Source organism: Anolis sagrei, chromosome 1 (assembly GCF_037176765.1).
Source record: "Anolis sagrei isolate rAnoSag1 chromosome 1, rAnoSag1.mat, whole genome shotgun sequence".
In the NCBI taxonomy this organism is placed as follows: domain Eukaryota; kingdom Metazoa; phylum Chordata; class Lepidosauria; order Squamata; family Dactyloidae; genus Anolis; species Anolis sagrei.
The window spans coordinates 211,229,214-211,251,139 of record NC_090021.1 but is presented as its reverse complement, the minus strand read 5'-3'; the positions used below and the strand labels follow the sequence as shown (position 1 = coordinate 211,251,139).

At 35.9% G+C, this 21,926-nt stretch overlaps 1 protein-coding gene across 6 annotated transcripts in view; it reads right to left on the bottom strand.

Moving 5' to 3' along the window:
• The window catches only part of LRP1B (LDL receptor related protein 1B), a 1,041,366-nt gene that overhangs the window by 92,257 nt on the left and 927,183 nt on the right, over positions 1-21,926 (bottom strand). For all 6 annotated transcript variants that reach the window (XM_067472799.1, XM_067472815.1, XM_067472824.1 and 3 more), the window contains exons 58-66: positions 19,098-19,220; positions 15,137-15,318; positions 13,420-13,619; positions 10,667-10,855; positions 9,483-9,631; positions 7,711-7,804; positions 3,960-4,076; positions 2,493-2,612; positions 359-478 (exon numbers count right to left, since the gene is read on the bottom strand). In XM_067472799.1, coding sequence (XP_067328900.1) covers positions 359-478; positions 2,493-2,612; positions 3,960-4,076; positions 7,711-7,804; positions 9,483-9,631; positions 10,667-10,855; positions 13,420-13,619; positions 15,137-15,318; positions 19,098-19,220 — 1,294 coding nt within the window. The remainder of the gene's footprint in view (positions 1-358; positions 479-2,492; positions 2,613-3,959; positions 4,077-7,710; positions 7,805-9,482; positions 9,632-10,666; positions 10,856-13,419; positions 13,620-15,136; positions 15,319-19,097; positions 19,221-21,926) is intronic.

The window sequence follows — 21,926 nt, the reverse complement described above, 5'->3', positions numbered from 1 at the left end:
AAACTTGATAACTTGATAGGTCACCAAACCATTTGAAACATTTGTCTAATTATAATATGTTTTCATTATTAAATATACTACTTCGAAATTGGGTCCATAAGTTTGAAATACCCTGTACATATGCAGGCAGAAAATAATCAATAAACAATTGTAAGAACAACATTGCCTTTCTCAAGAAGCTCCATTCTATTTCACCTTCTCCCCTAAGTCAAATAGCATTTATAGCCTCTGAGCATTATCTTCCCTCATTGGAATGGCCTCCCAGTATAATAAAACAAACCACTCTGTGTTTGAATTGTGCCGTTTTGGCTTAATTAGGTATGGTATTTGGAAAATTACTAGTGTACAGAGTACTTACCACAGTTTGCTTCATCAGACCCATCTGCACAATCAGGATCCTCATCACATACCCACAGTTTTGAAATGCAGTGCTTTGTGGTTTTACACTGAAAATGGTCGGGAGAACAGCTGTTTTCCGCTTTAAAGAAAAGAAGTTACTTTAAGTACTGAAATTCTTTTCTAACACAGAGAACTCCTCATTAAGATAATCAGAGCTAATTTAGATTTTTGTAATCTACAGTACTCCTTTAATTGAATGATTTAGTTAATTCTATTTGTTTTTCCCCCATCAAAAGAACTCAACCAATTTTTTCTCAGTTAAATTAATTTATCGAAATGATAGTGCTCTATATGTTTTACTGCCATTTATTTTTATTTTCACTATCCTCATCATCACCACCATAATTTATTTATGTAGCACCATCAAATGTAGATAGTACTTTATAATGAAATAACTAAAAACAGTGGATCCTGTCAAAGGAATGCAATCTAAAATATATACATGTACATGCATGCAATGAGGAAAACAAAATACAAAATTGCACAATTCAACTGCAAAACAAATCATCCAGATAAAATGCCAAAACAAACAAACAACATATTTCAAAACAAATTGACCAACATATGCACACAAAATATACAATTCTATAAGACTATTCATTTCAGAAAATGAAGTTCTATTTTGGAGTGTAATTATAGAGAATGTTGTTTTTTGGGTAGTAGGTAAATACTATAACTTGATATCTAACTACAAATGTCTAGGTAAAGTCCAAACACCCAATTACCATTTTGTAAATCTTATGTTTTGAAAGAGTGCAATCTATAGATTTTAAAAACATTTTAACATGCCAGTGACAAAACATTTAAATAAGACCACCAAATGCCATTTACCGCAATCCAGCAGAGACAGTATAGGGTAGCCATGTTTATATAGAATTATATAGAGTTCTGCTGCTCCTTGTCACGTAACAAGGATTACTTTGTCAATCTATAGATCCTTTATTTTGCCATCACAAATAAAGAGACCAAACAAAGTATGGTATAAAGTGCCAATGTTTTACCTATTTATTTACTTAGGTATTTTAACTGCTGCAACCTGCAAAACATCCACCTAATGGGATGCACAGGTGTTAGTCCTAAGACCACAGACCACCCTTGGGCCAGAACTGAGGGTAATCCAAATAATCATGGTCGCTAGCCTCAGGTATTTAATGGAAGGTCATCCTAACCACAGAATTTTTCAAGAGTGAGAAATCCCCTTCTAGGTCCAAGGGGAATCCCCTTCCAAGCAAGCCAAACCTTAGAACACAGATAAGCTGTTCTAGCGGCCCATACTTCACCCACAAAGGGGTGCTATGGTGCTTACCAAATCTACTTTTAAGATTTTTAACATGCCAGTGACAAACCATTTAAATGAGACCATCAAATGCCAATTACCGCAATCTAGCAGAGACTGTATAGAGTAGCTATGCTTATATAGACTTACATAGAGTTCTGCTGCTCCTTGTCACATAACAGCAAAAAGAGGCTTCAAGGCAGTCTCTCGTTCTTGACTTAAACTGTCTCTATTCATGAGGGGGCCCAACCCCCCTCCCCCCTCTGGCTTAACATTTGAGGCTTCAGGTGGCTTATGTGTAATTTCTAAATAATCAACATGCTCTCTTTGTTTTTCCTCAGCTGAAAAGACCCCCCCCCTTTTTTTTTCTCCATAAGTTTCAACACCTTAATTACTTTGCCATTCCAACTCTTCCTCTCTTTGTATGACATTTACACATAGCTTGGAAAATCTATTTCATGGCTATTCCCCTTCTCCCATTTTTGGTAATCATCTCAATAGGAACAGTCTTTATATATGTTCTACTATATGTTTTCCTCATTTGCTGGGTGTGTGAGGAACTCTGTTTTCTGTTTTAGAAACAGTAAATTATTCATAGTGAACTGGTCCACTTATCTCATAACGGATACATCTGAGCAGACAATTTTGAGTATCTTCAGAAACAACAGAATTTACTATATAATAATATTTCTTATTTTATAAGAGTTTTTTTCTTTAGTTTGTATCAACTCTGTTTTTTGTATTATACATATTTATTTCTTAGTTTGGTAAGTGGATTTTATTCAATAAAATAAAAGACAAAAACAGAACTACTTACGACAGTCTCTTTCATCTTCTTCATCACCACAATCATCTTGCCCATTACACCTGAGATTTATTGGAATACATTTCTGATTCTTGGTGCACTTGAATTGACCTGACAAGCAAACATGTGTGTCTGGGAGAGAGAGAAATTAAGTAAACAATTTTAAATTCGGTCTCTCTCTCTCTCTCTCTCTCTCTCTCTATATATATATATATATAGCATAAATATCAGTCAGTCATTATATATATGACTGATATTTATGCCATATATTTATTTATCTTAATACACATGATATTTTATTTCTGTTTCAATCTTTGAAAAACAATATTTAGATAAAATTATTTATCATAGAAGGTAAAACATATATCCAACATGATACTAGAAGAAGAAAAAACTAGAAGTGGCACTAATATTCACTAGTTCCTTTAGCTCTGCTAGCAGCTACACAAGTACTAGAATAAGCAATAGTATAACATAATAATGCAATTTTAAAGAACTGCGGAAGCACTTTGGTGTGAGTAATACAATTGTGTGTGCAAGTGAATTCAAACTACTGCATGTAGCATTTGAACACTTTGCCTACATTTTCATCATATCAATTATCGATACCAAATTCATGGATGATACAACAGTGGTGGCGCCTATCTTTTTCCAAGTAGAGTATTTATGTTAATACTATGGATTCACTTGCAATACTTTACTTGGAAATAGCAACTGGTTCTATGCCTATGTTTCAACTTCTTCCATGCCTAATAAAAAATAAATCACTTTCATTCATGCAACAAACACAAATTGTATAGGTTCAGCATGCTGTAGGAAATATGAAGTACTATCACTATTTTTTAATAAGAGAACATGGCTGGATGTGTAGGTTACACTGTGTCAGAATCTCAGTGCTATTGTGAGCACTTCCCCTTCTATACAGGGTGAGGCAGCATAACTTCCTTTTTTAAAATGCGCGCTATTCAGTTGGCTGAAGACGTATCGGAGAGCCAGTGGTCTCGTTCGAAAGGCGGGAGTATAACGTTCAGTCGCCATCATGCTTTGGAACAGTGAGGAGCGTGCTTTTGCCACTGAGGCCTACTTTTCGAGTGGATTTGGAGTGGCTGGCCAGCTCTCCAGATTTGGCTGCTTGTGATTTTTTCTATGGTTTTTTTTTTAAATCCTGTGTTTATGTGAACCGTCCAAGGATCCTACAAGATTTGAAGACCAACATCCAGGAAGAAATTGCCAACATAACGCCTGCTATGCTGGCAAGAGTCATGACAAACACCAGAAATCGGTTTACTCAGTGTATGGAGAATGGAGATTGGGGGACATCACCTGCCTAATTTGATCTTCAAAACTACGTAAAACAAAACTTTAGGTATGCGCCTACATTATAAAAAAATTTAAAAATTCTGATTTATACAATGGATTTTATTAAGTTTTGAAAAAAGAAAGTTATGCTGCCTCGCCCTGTATAATATAAGAACTTACCACAGTTCATTTCATCAGAGTTGTCTCCACAATCATTTTCTCCATCACATATAAAGGCTGGTAAAACACACAGTCCAGTTCCACACTGAAAACGGCCTGGTTGACATTTAAATTCAGCTGGAGAAAGAAGCAAGTGTGGTACAGTTGCATATATTGCTAACAAAATACCTTAAGTGCCTTTCTAATTCTCACACTTCAATCATATGAAAAAATTGCAAATAACAGTCATTCTAAGAAATATATATATTTAACATTGTCTATCCTCAGCCCAATTAAGTTAATGAAAATGCTCCCTTCTAAATCAAATGTTTGCAATAAACAAGGCAGAATGTCTTTACCCTGTAATTTTTAAAGCAAGAAGATGACTATCACTATTATCCAAGAGATGCTAAATTGCTAGTCTATTTTAATGAAGCAATTTAATGCATTTCTTCTTAGTTATGCTGAAATAAATGGCTTCTGCCAAATTTCTTTTTGTTATAAACTCGCATCTCCACCTTTTCTGTGCAATTATATGATGCCTAAACACAAGGAGATCTAATTGCCATAAAAGCTGAATGTGTGCTAACAATAAATTGTGCCATTTCCCCATAGGGCATCAGACTGAATGAATAGACCACCAAAATTACTGCATTTGATGCTGCAATCATATACACACTTGTGTAGGAGTAATCTCCATTGAACTCAACTGAGTTTACTTCTGATTAAATATGTAAAAGACTGTGCTGTTTGTTACTTAGTATATTGTAATGATTTCTCTTACTCTGTCTTTGGTAAATAAAACCCAATGGCACACATAAAATACAACAGTGTTCTACTTCAAAGGAAAAAGTAATACCAGCAGAAATACGTTTGTGTTTAGTTAAATCACTAGAATTGATATTGCCTTTATTTTAAAAGAACTACCTTTCATAAACAGAATGCAGTGAGTCCTCAGTATCTCCTGAGGTTCCAGGACTTCATGTGGATATCAAAATATATGGAGACTCAAGTCCCATTATATACAGTGGTGTCCTTGAATAAAATGCAAACAGCTCAAATGATTGCCAGAGAGGATCTCTGAAATGGCGGGAGGCTATAGCAGGTTATGCCTACATATCAGCATAGTTCTTGGTGTGTAGATTTTTTTCCAGATAATTTTTGAATTGTGTTTGATTGAACTCATAAATATGGAGAACTGACTGTAGCTGATTACAAAACGGTTTCTAAGATTCCAGACATCAAGAAGCAGAAAATGTCATCATCGAAACTATTTTATATAACTGTTAACAACTCTATACATATTTATTACAAAATATTTCCTACTGTTATCAAGCATGCATAATTAGGATTACAGTCTTGGAATTCCCAAATGTAAAAAGTATTTTAAAATTATGTTATTTTAAAGCTGTCTGAACTAGATTAATGAATGCTTTAACAAAATATACTATCCCGAGGAATTTAAAACAGGCCTGTTTTGTAACTTGATTGTGTGATTCTCAAGCACAAACTTTGTAGAAAACAACAGAATGGAATGGCAAGAATCACATCTATAAATGTCAGAGTATTATTCATAATTCATGTTATAATTGCAGTTTCGACAGAAGACCTCTTGGCAATTTTAAAAGACACTCTGAATAGTATGGTGCATAATTAAGATTATTATGTGATGATTTTTTTTTGCTTTTGCAATGGTGATGGATATCACAAAAATTATGCACAGACCTTTTTGTTTGTTTTTTTCATCAGCTATTGTTAGCGTTACCATATTTTAAAAGTGGTCCAAGACAATTCTTCTTCTTCCAATGAGGCCCAGGGAAGCCAAAGTTTGGACACCCCTGTTTAAGATATTTCAACAGTTTCTGGTGTAGTGTGGATATGTGAAGGCCCTTTTCACGCTTGAATTAGCATAAGTAGTTTCTATTTTGTTTTTGGTTTTTTTTTAATCAGTGGCTTTATCATGTCTTTTTATGGTTACTTAATCCATGCTACATTCCTTCAGCTGTTATCTCTAAAGTTTGACTAAAATATTTAGAATTTGTTAATTATACAGAATTAAGAGTAGCTAGATTCCTCTCTTCCAAGCAATGCAGTTCTTGAACAAAATTACCACCATCCGATTGGTTTTGAAATTATACTAGGTAAAGGTAAAGGTTTTCCCCTGACAGTAAGTCCAGTCATGTCCAACTCTGGGGGTTGGTGCTCATCTCCATTTCTAAGCCGAAGAGTCAGTGTTGTCCGTAGACACTTCCAAGATCACGTGACTGACCTTGGAAGTGCATGGAGAGCTGTTACCTTCTCGCCGGATTGGTACCTAATGATCTATTCACATTTGCATGTTTTTGAACTGCTAGGTTGGCAGAAGCTGGGGCTAACAGCGGGAGCCCACACTACTCCCCAGATTCAAACCTGCGACCTTTCGATCAGCAAGTTCAACAGCTCAGTGCTTTAACCCATTGTACCAGCGGGGGCTCCAAAATTATACTAAGGGTATTCAAAAGTTTTGGATTTTTTTTGTTAATTCAAAGATGGATTTTGTTAAGTCAGCAAAGTAAAACTAATTAGTCTGAAGTTAAATTTCTCAGTCCCTACATGCATTTAGAAAATCCTATTCCTATCCGAGTGGATTTCTTACCTTTAAGAAAGAGCATTACAAACTCACCTCAGCATCCCATGTTTGTCTTGCTGTAACCACTGTAGACCTTTTACTGATACCAGGGAAGGGATTGGGGAGTGCATTTGAAAGTTACCTAGTACAGAAATTTCCCAACATAATTCCAACATAGCCTGTTAGTGTTGGGAAATGTGTTGAGTGGTTACTAAGCAGTCATCAAATGTTTTTCCCCATCCACTCCCTGGAACAAGCAAAACATCCAGTTGGTTGAATCCTCGTTCTTGGAATTGTCTTTCGATTCCTTTGGTTGCACTCTAGTCCTAGAAAGCTCCCTTTATTCCAATATGAAATGTATCACTGTTTGTCAATAAGTAAAAATAAAAAGACAGAGGGGAGAAAATCACCCCTGCTGGATATCTATCGGCTGAAAAAGCCTCAACTAGGAAATGCAAGGCTTCACAGTGGTTTTTTCATAGAGCATTTTGACACTATAACAAAATTTGAAAAATGCTCTCTTCCTGGTTTGAAAGTGTTATTTCCTGTTTAATTGTGTAGTACTTACTTTTAAAGTAGTTGTTATATTCCAGAAACTTCATTTTTGTGACTATGTGGAATTGGTTGAGACTCTATTAATTGAAAAACTGTAGGAATATGTGCTGTAGGATGTCCCGCAAAAAGTTCTTGTAGTTGAATAAACTTTTTCTATGTTTTTTAAATGATAGAACCAATTAGGAAGTTCCATTTATAACCCTGAACAAAAAGTATGTTACATAGTGTTATGTTCAGAACAGATATAGTCTGTAACAGAAATGAGCAGGGAAGTTTAATTGTTGTATGCATAATTGTTCTTAAAATGATTGTTCAACATATAGCAATCTTTTTCATTTTATAGTGAAATATGGATCGCTAAATCTAATGTTAGCTCAATTTAGAGCAGGTCCATTGCAATGTATAGATTTCTTCATTTCAACTAACCCAATTTAGATGGGTCTGTTCTAAGTGGAATGAACACTGGATTTAGCCCAAGAGAATGAAATCAATATAAAAAAAGATCCTAAATACTTAGCAATGATTCTATGTCACTCTTCAAATATGAAAATGTTCAGTTTCTAATGTCTGCAATGCTACATTTCAAAAATAGTTTCCATGTATACTTACGGCATTCTTCGGGTTCATCTGATCCATCACCACAGTCATCAACAGTATCACATTTCCACCAGAATGGAATGCATTTGTCAGTCTTGCAGCGAAACTGCAAGTGAAGGAAACAAGAAAAACCTTAAATAACTTCAAATGTAATGGAAATAACTATATAAATAATTAGCGACATGTTCTGTACTGTAGATTGGAACTTATGGGATATTTCAATAAGTCAGATTTTCTTTCAAAATGCTTTAGTTTATCTCATTATTTTAAGAATTTAATTCTATTCTATTCATGCCATTATTTTTTCCTTGTTATTGTGTGTCTTCAATTTCCAGCTTAATGTTGACTCTAAGGGAAACATATAATACAGTTTTCTTCTTAGATTTTCTTAGAGAGGGTTTGTTTTTCATTGAACTTGAGAGGGTATGAATTATTCAAGGTCATCCTGTTCTCCAGAACTGTAGCCCAGTGCTCAAACTACTATTTTATGCTGAATTTCTGAGGGTGGATCTACAATGACCAATAATGCGAGTCAGAGCCAGCAACAAAAATCAGCAACAGTGATGCTCTGAGCCCTCCGGCCAGAGTGAGGGCATCCCTGCTTCTCAACTTTGCTGAAGCCAGATAGTGAAGCTAGACAGGGAACAAACTGCCACTATTACATTTCCCTCTGTCACAGATGGTGACAACAGTGAACCCGAGGCCTGCCTACTTTTGGGGTCTCCATTGACCTCTTATCATATCTTGTGACACTTTTGTGAGTCAGAAGAAATGGAAGGAAGTCAATGGAGTGCCAAGCATGTGGTAGGCCATGGAAGGAAGGTGTGGGGATACAGTTATCCTGGAAGCTTGGCCTGCTTGAGCTCAGGAAGTATGGGGTGGCTGTCAGGACACCCACAGCCAGTTCTGCACAGGACTAATTGTGGATGTCTTAATACCCTAATCCTAGTGCAGGATTTTGACTTTTTCTGAGTTATTTCAATCTGGGTTACAGCCAGGTGAATCTGGATCAGCCTGCATGCATTTTGTGGTTGATGTAATTGGGGCCTAGGACCTTTCTATGATATCATAAATACACATGAGTTGCAATGACGAGGATTCAAAGATCTACCTTCAAGAGTGACAGTGATGTTTTGTCATACAGAAGTAGATCTAAGTTTATAATGAATGCTCATTTAATTAAGTTAAAAGCAATGGAGATATTCTATATACTCATGTATAAGTTATCCTCCTGTCTAAGTATTGGGGCAAAAACAATGGATGTTTGTATGACACATAGATAAGTTTCTGGTCATTCCACAGAGAGGGGAAAGAACCAATGCTGCCTTAAGGAACCAGTTACTCACACTGTTTCCATTTCTTGGCATTAAAAAATGTCTAGAAGGTGTGCCATACTCGAAAAAGTAGAAGGAGTTTAGCTTCTCTCAGGAAGGACTAAGCTCTTGTCTTTCACCACTCTATTCAGACAAGGGGATGGTTCTTATTTGAAATGAGATTTAATGTACAGTCCTCACAATGACCCATTGATAAGCTGTTCAGTTTTTTTTTTTTTACTTTTTGACTACAGTCTCTAGATGTATGCATGGGTATATGTGGTAGTTTCTAATTATAGATGCACACCCACTTTCTTTCAAGTGAATACTATGGAACACAGTGGAACTTTGAAGTAAAAATGCACAGATTATTGTTATCCAGTTCTAAACTCCAACACATTCTCTTCATTTCAAAACATCTAAAGACGCGAGACAACTCTTATCATTTTATGTGACAAAGAGTACACTTACTTGGCTGGCCGTGCAATTTGATAAACAGGTCTTATTGTCTGCAGCAAGGTAAAAGTTGGTGGGACAAGCACAAGTGTGTGTTTTGCTAGGGGCTAGGAGACATAGGTGACTACATCCTCCATTAGTTAATGTACATATATGTTTAGGCACTATGAATGTAAAGAAACATAAAGCATATCAGACTTATGGGGAGAGGGAAACAACATAAAACAATATAATTAACATTTCCTCTTAAATCTAGGGCCCATCTACATGAGCCATAAACAGTGGTGCTGGTCACCACTTGGTGCCTGTAATGATGATAGAGTGATGAAGTAACACAGGGGAGGGGAGGAATCACTCCCTCCTTTCCTCCATCTCTTTTCCAGTTACCCTGTTGCTCTAGCAAGCATTATTCCAGGTGCCAAGAAATGAACATCAACATTTTCATACCTGGTGGGCATTGCAATGACTAGAATGATCTAGCAAGTTAGGTGTCATCTCCTGTCTCTGAATTGCCCAAGCCTGGGGAAAAGGCCCAAAATGTGGATGAGCTGAGTACCCCACAACTTGTGTATGGTCCATTCACTACTAGGCCAACTCATTTGGCCCATGTAGATGACCCCACCGACAATACTAGCAAAAAAAGTAAACTATCATAGTTAAAAATAAATTTCATGGAAGGTAAAGAACAGCAAACTATTTTGTTTAAAATATATTTGTAGGAATATACAAATGCAATTTTTGCATACAATATAGTTCTTAAGAAATAACGTTATTTTATCATGTCATACTATTCGGCCAATTCACAAATCTTCCAAAATATAGACATGCCTGAAAAAAAGTCAGTGTATTCAGATTTCTGCACACTTGCAGAATCTTTCAAGGTGTCTAGAGAGAAGGGATTATGATGTATGCCCACAAAATATTATATCCAACATCTGTTCACTTTCACACAAGCTCCAATGCTGGGACTGAGAGAGAATTGATATTTGCTAGGCTAATAAAAGCTGGCCATTTGAGTAACCCTACTCACATTTTCATATCTTCAGTGATTCTAATAACATCTTTAATCTTTTACTTTTAACTTTTTTGGCAAGAGTCAGAAGGATTACAGAACTTTATTTTTAAGCAAAACCATTACAACTCTTAACAATGTTACTTCTAATAATTGCTTGATTGAAAAAATGATAGATATTAATTACCATTAGGTTGTCTATAAGAATGATATATTTGTATATCAGTGATGGCATGCCATGAGTTAATCAATGCTACTTTATCTTCTCCAGAGGTTTTATGGGCACGGTTGACTGCCTTGGTTTTCCCATCAGTCCAGTATATATAGTCTTCAAATAACGTGAGAGCAATCACCCCTAAAATATGTTGATTAGGTACTGCAACAGAATAGAAAATTAATGTTTAGTGTTGGAAGACTGCCAGTTAAAATATTTCATATTGTGAAAGCTGACAAAGACAACTACCGTGTAACTTCTTCTGAATAATTGCTGTGACAACTTGTCAAGCCTAAAGGCTCTTTGTTACCATTTAAAAGTATGAGGCTAAGATTAGCTACATTAGTTCCATTTGGTTAAATTTTCTTGTCCTAAGCATCATGAGATGAATACTACTTATGCATATCCACATGCAACATACGCATTGCTACATTGCTACATACAAATGTGCAAGTGCATATACTCAGGGGAAGACTCTTCAGTAAGGAAAGAGTGATGCCCTCTTGCCAGATTATCTTCCTCAGGACTTACGTTCCACTCTTTCCTTTTCCATACCTTGTAGAACAATGTTTCCCAACCTTTGGTCTTTCAGGTGTTTTGAACTTCAACTCCCAGAAATTCCAGCCATTTTATCAGCTGTTAGGGATTGTAGGAGGTTGGGAAACACTGTTGTAGAAGCATTAAATCTGTATTAATGGTTGCTGTAGGAGATCACTATTTCCGGGATCTCATATTCTCCTTGTAAATCATTTATAACACTTCCACATGCAAACAAAAATGTTTCAAAGGGGACATCAGAAACCACTTCTAAAAGATTTTCCTCAGTTTACTGAGTTGAATCTGCTTGGGACAGGCTTTTCTGTCTTGATGGGCTGGTGCTTCAGCACAGCCTGTCTATCTTGTTGTTGTTTCGTCCCTGGTTATCAAGTAATAAATAAATGTAAACCATGAGTTAGTACATTATATGCATAAGCCACAGCTTGATGAATCCAAGCATGCATGTGGCCTGTGGTCTAAATTTAGCTGCTAATCCCAATGAAAATAGTCCCATTGGCTCAATAAGTTAAATTTCAGCAATAGTTGGGATTACCAACTGCCAATTATTTTCAGTTATGGCTTGAGTTATAAGTTTTTAAATCACACTTCTTCACACTCTTTTTTAACAACACTTTACATAGGTTTCTTATTTCAATTCAATCTTTATGTTTGGTGTCATCAAAGAATACAAATTTATATTACCAACAAGCCTTAAGAGCCAACCTCAAAAGTAATATATTCCTCAACAATACATTTAAAAAACCCTATCACCCTCTAAAGTTGTATGAGAGGCCTGCTCTGTGGGAGTTTTTATAATTTCACCTGAACTCCCTGGACTATACACAATTTACAATAGGCAGACATATCCCATATCCTGAGGATTCATTATGCTGTTTTGCCTGTTCATAAATTATTTAACTATTTTGCATCAACTGTAGAAGTGATATTCACAGTATTGGCCTTATGAAATAGAAAACAGGTTGGAAAACAATTCTTAAGCATTTATAAAGTTAGGGAAATATTTTTTCTTCTTTTCAGAACTAACTTCCCATTTGAGCTTTACTATTTTGTTGTAATTATTAAAAAAACTGTATAAAATAAGCAGTAAATATGGATTAGCATAAATATGGAAACACAGAAGAAACTTGAAAAATAATGTGCAATATAGATACAGCACTTCAGTGTTAAGCAATTTACACACATTATCTTGTTGCAACCCTGAAAATAAATATGAGGTTGAATTACGTCTGTATCATTATCCCTATAAACAATTGCTGCCTAAGATATGGTGAGATTTTAATTGGAGAAAATTGATCTGAACTAAAACTCACAGAAGAACAGGATAAATGGTTGTGATTTTTATCTAATCCATGCAGTTTGTATTGTATTTTTAAAGTAACTAAGAGGGGGAGTGGAAGAAATGTTAGTAACTGATATTTCTATATGCTTGATCACATAAACCTGAATCACATAAACATTTTTTAAATGAGCAGACGGGTTCAGTTTTATCAATGAAGTTAAATAAACATTTTTATTTATGCGAGGTAAATGTACTGCAGGCTAGAATCTTCTATGTGTATCCTTGAATTACACACTTGTGCTACATATTTACAGTCCCTATGAAGCCCATAGTTTGTGAAATATTCAAAACCACATAAATCAGGAATCCACCCCTAAAAATATTAGTGGTCTGTTGCCCTGTCAATCAAGAAGCAGCTGGCGGCTGTTCCCAAGTCACATGAGTGATCTCCTGCATGAGGGGAAATTACAACAGGGTCCTGCCTCTCACGCCAGAGATTGCTCGTGGGAGAAGATGGTGACAGGGGAACAGATGCCATCAGTCAGAGCAGCTGTTTCCCAATATGTAGGGATTGGCGAGTGGGACTGATTTCACTGTAAATACATTTCCATAAATCATATGTAGCTTGAGCTGGAACAGATTCATTAATTAGTTGATTTTCTTTAATAAGAAAAATAAAAATAAAAAACACATTTAAGTTTAAATTAATTGACCAATTCTATGTATCCACATAAATTCAAATTATAATTCATTCTGCTATGGGGGCACATTATCCATTTTTAGTTCAAATTTATTGACAAATGAATGTTCATTTTTCTCCCACAATAAGTATTATACCTTTAAATGGACAGATTGCCTCGACCTTATTGTTTCTTTGAATGCAACTAACCTTTATTTCTCCGAGAGCCATCCATGTTGGAAAATTCAATATGGTTTTCATCAGCCCAGTACAGTCTTTTGTTGACATAATCTATTGTCAGAGCCATTGGTCTAGATATCTGTGTTTCTACCACAACAGTCTGATTAGAGCCATCCATACCAGCACGACCAATATGAGGATACTCACAGCAATCAATCCAATACAAATATCTAGGAAACAAAATTGATAGCTAGTCTCTATATTGGTTCTTTTAAAAAGAATAACGTAAACTGTTTATAACTTTGGATCATCGTATTACTGATATCAAATTTGCTCCTCTCCCCCAAATTTAATTTGCTATCAACAACAACAACAAAAAACCAGTTAAAAGGTAATAATTTCAAATATCATTGCATTACTGCAGTACTAACCAAGGAAGAGTTTGGAATATTTACTTTTAAGAAAATGTGCTTTTAGTTGAGATTGCTCATTACCTCCCTGCAGGTTGCTGAATTTGGAACCCAGAAACTAAATTCTCTGCCAAAAGAATTTAGAAAATTGCCACAATGTGGGCCAAATCAGAATTTAACATTGCAAATCTTCACACTATTTGCAGTAGTAACTTGTCATTGTAATTTACATGTTCATTGATTTTATTGATGTATTGTAGTTTTTGTATAATGGTGGCATTGAATACTTGCCAAAATCTGTAAGAAGCTCTGGGTTTCTTTCAAGGTGAGAAGAGCAGGGTAGAAATAAAGTAAAATAAATAAATAAATAAGCAAACTTATGGGGGGGGGGGGTGTTTAACAGAGTGCTGAAAACACACACATTTCCTCCTTTTACTACTCCCAACCTTGCTCTGGTTCACACAACATGTTGGTACTGGCAATGAGAAAAGTAGCAACAAGTATTTTTGTCAAATGTCTTCCTGATGCAAGACAATTTAAAAAAAAAAACACAGTGTTTTCTAAGCCTGCTTGCAATTTGGAACTTCGGTACAAAACCCATACATGGTTGGTTTGCTCAAAAAACTGATGTTTCCTTAACAGGTGTTTACTGTGCAAATCATAAAACCACGTTTTATGAAAAATAAATCCCAAACAACAATATTGTCTGCATATAAAAGACATATTCTGTGCAGTAAGTAATATTTTCTGTGCAGAAATGCTTGTTTTCTATGCCAAAAACAAGAATATTTTAAATATTATTTTCATCTCATGATGCTTGTATTCTGTTACGTAAAAGTGCAGTGTTTCTTTGTCCTTATGGGATGCAATGAATCAGGTCTTTCCTTTTTTCATTTCTTTTTAAACATGCCAAAGTCTGTGCACATTTGTAACTTTATGAATTGCTTAATGCATTTAACCAGAGCTTTGCGGATCTCTGATTCCTGCACATTTTTCTATGTATACTTCAAATATATGCATTTTTTCTAGATGAATCCAACAATGTGTGGATTCTAGAACCCGAACTGCATCTCACTTGAGATAGTCCAAGAATGGAATCTGACAAAAGGTTCCATGAGAATGAATTTGTTAAAACATGGATAGGCACATATTCTCAGTTTCTATGGTAGATTATATAAACTTCTATTGCCCTTAAGAAGAGATTTAATAGATTGATCATATGCAGAATTGAAACACTAAGCAAACAACAAAATGGGTTTTCATTAAGCATAGGTTAAATAAATAAATAAATAAATAAGATCAGTCAACTCCATTACTATTATATTACTGTTGCCTACCCAACTTGAGGATCCAAACAAAGACCTCTAGGGAACTTCACCCTTTTGCTTACAATAACAGTAGGATACAATCCATTGAGTTTTGATACTTCGATAATCCTTTTTTCTGTATCAGACCAGTAAAGATTTTTTCCAACCCAGTCAACTGCTAGTGCATTAGGAACAGCTGTGTTATGAACTACCTAGAGAAATAAAAAATGTATAAGTAGCAGAATACAAAGAACACAACTTTGTTTAAAAGGAGATTAAAAAGGTTTCTTTTGAAATAGAATAAAATAATTTTATTGTACTGATAAATGCAATTTTGTAAATAGTAAAAACCCTACATGTATCTATTCAAATAAAAGTATCCCTATGACAGATTTATTCCTAGGTGTGTAGCATTGCAGCCTAAAGTGAATATTGCTTAAATTATTTGAGAGAAAATGACCTAATTTATAAAGCAACAATAAACTAAAATGACAGCTGTAAATCAACAAGGTTCTATAAAATTATGCGTAGATAGTAATTTCATTCAACTGTCTTGTTCTTTTTCATAAGAATGGTTGGGACAAAAAGTACCATCATTCCCACTGTATCACCCAGAACACACATCATCTTACTCAATTTTAAAACATAAACTGGATCAATCATGGTTAGTACCTGTGATCTCCAGATAAGACTAAGAAAGAATCTTGTTTGAAACCTTGAGAGACTGACTGCTTGTCAGAGCTAACAATATTGGACTGGATAAATCAATAATCTGAGTAGTTATTAAGCAGCCTCCTATGTTAGACATACCCATGGACATTTTTAAAGCATCATTCTTAACAAAATCCCGTTATATCACTGTCTTTTTTCAGAGATCCTATTACATTCAAATGTCAATTAGATGAGCAAGAATGGCTTCTTCTGGTGCTAGGAGAAAAGTAAACAGTTGCTAAATCAACTGTTGCCTCAGTACAGAAAGAGGATGCTGGCAGCAGTCTTCTTTATCGGAAATATATCATCATCTTTATCATCATCATTATCATCATCATCACTATCATCCTGCTTTGATATGAAGAATTCTCATCCTTATCCTTAGGCGTCGACAGGCAATGGTTGCAATTACTGGGTATTACTGTAGGAAGTACCCTATAAGTACTCTATCATTGCTGTCATTACACACTCCCCAATGAAATTAGGTTGGCCCCCTCTCTCCTATCCTTTAGATAAAAGCTTAAATCATGGTTGTGAGACCAAGCATTTGAGCAGCAGATGTAGTGCTAATAATGCAAACGATGTATGTGATTGACAATGGACAGATCTTGAATTATGACTTTGGATTTGGATTTGTGTAACTTTTAAATTAATGTTTAGAATTTGTTGTTTTTAACTAATGTATCAATTGTTATTTTATTGCTACTGTTTGTTTCCCATCTTATGGTTGCCAGTTGTGAGCTGACTTGAGTCCCCATCCCCTGGGGATGAGAAGGACAGGATATAAATGTCTGAAATAAATACATAAATTAATTAAAGGTACAGAGAACGTCTCCACATCTATATCTAGTCAGTTTTGCTTTGTGCATATTCCCATTCAATATTTGCTGCAAACAAAATTACATATCCTGCTTGAGTATGCAAAACAAGTAGTATATGTTCTTGGCGCATAGTATCTGCATTTAGTAATTTTAGTTTATGGAAAGAGCAATGCTGGAAAATATATATAAAGGATCTCAACACACAGAAAAAAGTTACACCATTTGCTCTATATAGTGAGTATTACAGAATAATATTCACTTCATCATACTATTTTTCCAGTAGCATGTCCTGGAGGAATTGTTCTTCGATGCTCATTACCGACTAACAAAAGTTAAAAAACAACAACACCCAATCAGTTTTGCTGAACTTCCACAAGAGTTTGCAGACGTGTAAGTAAATTGTAGAATGTCTGGAATTTTTGTAATTCAGATAAAAGCACCACACAAGCACCAGGTAAATTGAAAGCTACAAAATGAATGCATGGATACATACAGATTGCTGATTTCTATAGGGGGGGGGGGGACTCTGTGGATGCTGTATTTGCAGAGACCACAGATTAATAAACATACCTTTTTATAGGGATGAACAATAATAATACAAATAAAGGTTGAGTGAGATGGTTTAAGTGTAAAGTACAAAATGCCAATAGTACATCCTACATTCCAAATGAAGATAATTGCCTGATATATTACACTCGATGTGAGTTAATTTCCCCCAATCTGTTCCTTTTTTCACAGTGAGTTCACTGCACTTCATTCCATCTGTTACTTGTTTTAAACCATGGAGAATCTTTAAAATTGATTTCTAGACTGGTACATGCACAATTTGTTTGATTTTATCAGTATAACATTTTAACTATGGTTTAATCAATATAACATGTAAGGAAAAAAACAAGCTGTAGATAGAAAATGGTTGTAATCTGCATGATGAACCAAGTCCAGAAATAAAAAAGGAAAGAAAAGCAGACCATTAATTTACTATGCCACATAAAAACAAACATTAGAATTCCCAAGAGTTGTGATAACATCTAAACTGAAATAATAAAATAAAGTATTTTTACAATGAAAACTTTTCTGACCAAGCAAATAAAACAATATACTTAGAGCAAGCAGTATTATTTGTTCTGCAATTGGTTTGTGCACTTTAATGTTTTGTTATTTGTTCTTTCCTCTCTGTGTTTATGTGTACAGAGATATATTTTAGATTGTATACCATTTGAAGGACCCAATGTTTTTGGTTGTTTTATCATAAAGTACCATGTGTAATATTGGTGCTCAACAACAACAACAACAACAACAATATCAGCTGATGACCCAAAATGCAGACTGTGCAAGGAAGCTGATGAAACCATTGATCATAACCTCAGCTGTTGCAAGAAAATTGCACAAACGGACTACAAAGACACAACTCTGTGGCTCAAATAATTCACTGGAACTTATGTCACAAGTACCACCTACCAGCAGTAAAGAATTGATGGGATCATAAACCTGCAAAGGTAGTGGAAAATGAACATGCAAAAATACTGTGGGACTTTCGAATACAGACTGACAAAGTTTTGGAATACAATACACCAGACACCACGATTGTGGAAAAGAAAAAAGTCTGGATTATTGATGTCGCCATACCGGGTGACAGTCGCATTGAGGAAAAACAACAGGAAAAACCCAGCCATTATCAGGACCTCAAAATTGAACTGCAAAGGCTCTGGCATAAACCAGTACAGATTGTCCCAGTGGTCATTGGCACACTGGATGCCATGCCAAAAGATCTCAGCTGGCATTTGGAAACAATAAACATTGACAAAATCATGATCTGTCAACTGCAAAAGGCCACCTTACTAGGATCTGAACTCATCATTCGAAAATACATCACACAAGTCCTAGAGGCTTGGGAAGTGTTCGACTTGTGATTTTGTGATACGAAATCCAGCATATATATATCATTTGCTGTGACATACTGTGTTTTTGTGTCAGTAAAATAATAATAATAATAATAATAATAATAATAATAATAATAACAACAACAACAACAACGTAGACCAAACAAATGAAGCAATATGCCTATGGCAGGCACTATGACATAATGCATGCATTGTTGTGAGTGGTAATTTGTTATTCATGACTGTACCAATAGTTGACATGTATTTGTTACAACTGCATTTAAACTAGCGTATAATTCTTTAAAACAATATTCTTTGTATTTGTGAAAGCAGACCATAATGGACGTGTAGATTCACAGTTCTTGAAATATTGGCTCCAATCTTAGGCATATGTATAAAAAACACAGAGATCAATGAAACAAGATGACTTCAATGTGTCTTTTCCAAGTATGAATAAGTTTTGATCCAACCAAAGTTTATTCTGTAGTTATAATTTTTACTGACCCAAACTTTGTCTTACAACAATATTTACTTGGAATTCAAATAATGTTAATACTTCTGTTTTTACTTCCCAATCACCTTGGCATCACTTCCATTCAGATTCATTCTGTTTATTCTGCTACCATTTGGTCTGCTGGAATCTATCCAATAGATGAAATCTTCCCTGTAATCAAAGTCTATTGCAATCACATTGTTTAGACCCTAAAAAAAACAAAAAAGAGAGAAGATTAATCTTGTTTATTTGTATACATGTTTCAATAAAATTTGTATTGCAATGCTCACAGGTTTGATGATAAAATATTAATCAAAACAACATAGGCTTAGAGTAGTATGTTTCTTACATATTTGCTTATCTATTTTTATCTTTTGCAACAATATTACTCATGCTTGGTATATAATCTGTCATGGTTATATACCACATTTCACCAAATATAAGGCACCATTGAATGAAAGGTATATCCCCTTTCTGAAGCTTCAATTTTGGACATTTTTTTCTTATAATAGCTTTCACGATTGCTTCTGTATGCACTATGCCTTGTTTTTCTTTCAGTACAGAAGTCATCTTCTCTGCATGTGATTTTTTGCTAGCCTGGGGGGGTGGGAGCAGTAGACGGGGGACTTAAGGTATGACAAGGCAGTTAAGGTAGAACAACAGAAGAATAAAAGCTGATAAGTTGGCCGTCTTTCAGGATATGTGGACTAGCTTCCAATACAGTGCATACTAGAGATGAATGTCATATACTTGACTTCCTCCCAAAACATAATCTCACTATATGCTGCTTTTATTGACTTTAAAGCAGCATTTGATTCCATCTCGCGAGTTAAACTTTGGGAAAAACTGGAGAGTTCTACAATTGATCGCCGTCTACTATATCTAATACGCCAACTTCACGAAAAGACCACACTCAAAGTAAGATGCAACCCACAGGGCCACCTCACTGAGGCTGTTGAAACATGCAAGGGTGTCAAGCAAGGCTGCATTCTGGCCCCTTTGCTGTTCAACTTCTATATAAACTCCATAGTGGACCAGCTTCAAAATATGGACTTCCACCCCCCAAAGCTGGCGGGAAGACACATCTCCATCCTGCTTTATGCAGATGATGCTGCTGTACTCTCTAGAACACCCATTGGGCTCAAAAGAGCTCTGAGAGCATTAATACAACATTTTAACACAGATCAGCTCCAACTTAATTACAATAAAACCAAAATCATGGCTTTTGCTAATAGGCCCAGGACTTACTCTTGGAGCATAGATGGCCATAAAATTGAACAAGTTACATCCTTCAAATATCTAGGTGTAGTTTTCCAATCTAATGGTAGCAGAAGAGCTCAGGGGGATCACGTATCCAACACCGCGCAGGGGAGCTCAATTGCCATTCTTAAATATCTCAGGACAAGAGGGGGCCACTTCACACCGGCAGTGCTCAAGCTGTTTGAAGCCAAGTCATTAGCCCAACTCTTGTATGGTACTCAGCTGGGCCCCTTCGCCAGTTTTGCCCCATTAGAGGTGGTTCAGTCCAAGTTTCTTAGATCGGCCTTGCAGGTACCTAAATGCGTTTCTAATGCCACCCTGCGACTAGAGATGAGAGTGGAGGCCAGGGTGTGGGTGGCCATACTCAACCTCTGGCTCAGACTATCCCGTGCACCCCTTGGCCTTGCCCCACTAACCATGGAGGATGACTTCCAATCCACATGGAAGCAGGCGGTAGCATCCAAAATCTCATTGGGATTTTCTCCAAGTCTACTATTAGCTATGGATTACAATCAAGCCAAAGCACTTATTAAACAACGTATCACAGACACAGAGCAACAACTAGATCTGGCCTCGGCTCCAACCTTCCTTATTAGTGAAGACAGCAGATACCTTGCCTCCCCTATGGCATATTTAACATACTTAGAGGTTCCTATTCATCAAAGGGCTTTCACTCTGGCCCGATGCCACGCTTTCCCATCAGCTGTACTCGAAGGCCGCTACCGGAAGATCCCTTTCCCAGAGAGACTCTGCCCCTGTGACTCGGGTCATGTAGAAACAATAGAACATGTGCTCCTTCAGTGCTCGTTCTACAGGGATATCCATGCCAGGCTTATCTTACCTCTGATATACAAGCATCCCGTCCATTCAGGACAATTTTATACCTCCCTGCTACTTGCAGATACTAATTCAGCTACAACCTACAATGTCGCAAAGTTCTGTGCAGCAGCATACAAAATCCGCCAGGGAATGACTAGTTCCAAAAGTCAACTGTGTGTCCAGTAATCTTCTTCTCTGAATCTACAATTTGGTGATGGATCTGGGCATTGTATGTTTTTACCCTGTTTACCCTTCTGTTCCCTCACCCATATTGTGTTTTTAGTAGTTATATTTATATTTTTAATGTACCAAACATGCCAGGTTTGTATGGAAATGTGACACTATTTCCTGTGCTGGTCAATGACCGAAATAAATGTTTTGATTTGATTTGACATATACTTGAATTGCCTAGTTTAGGTCAGAAGTATAAATGCCCATTGTGGCAGTATATGCCAAAAGATCCAGGTATTATCAATTCTGGCGGTCCAATTATAACATAATATCTATAAAAGGGAAACATTTATCAAGACAGGGGGTCTGGTATGCCCTGGAAAAGTCGACATGGTTACAATGTAGTGTCAATACTAGGTGAACCACATGTCCGTAATATGGTATAACACATTTTCCCTTTTTTTCTGTTTAAAACTTATTGATAGTTGTTGTTTTTGGTATTGTGTGCCTTCAAGCCATTTTTGACTTCCAATGACAAACTTACTATGGGGTTTTCTTGGCAAGATGTTTTTAAAGGGGAGTTTGTTTTTGTTTTTGTCTTTGTCTGAGCCTAAAAGAGTATTACTTGCCCAGGATTACCCAGTGTATTTTGATTGCTGGGAAGA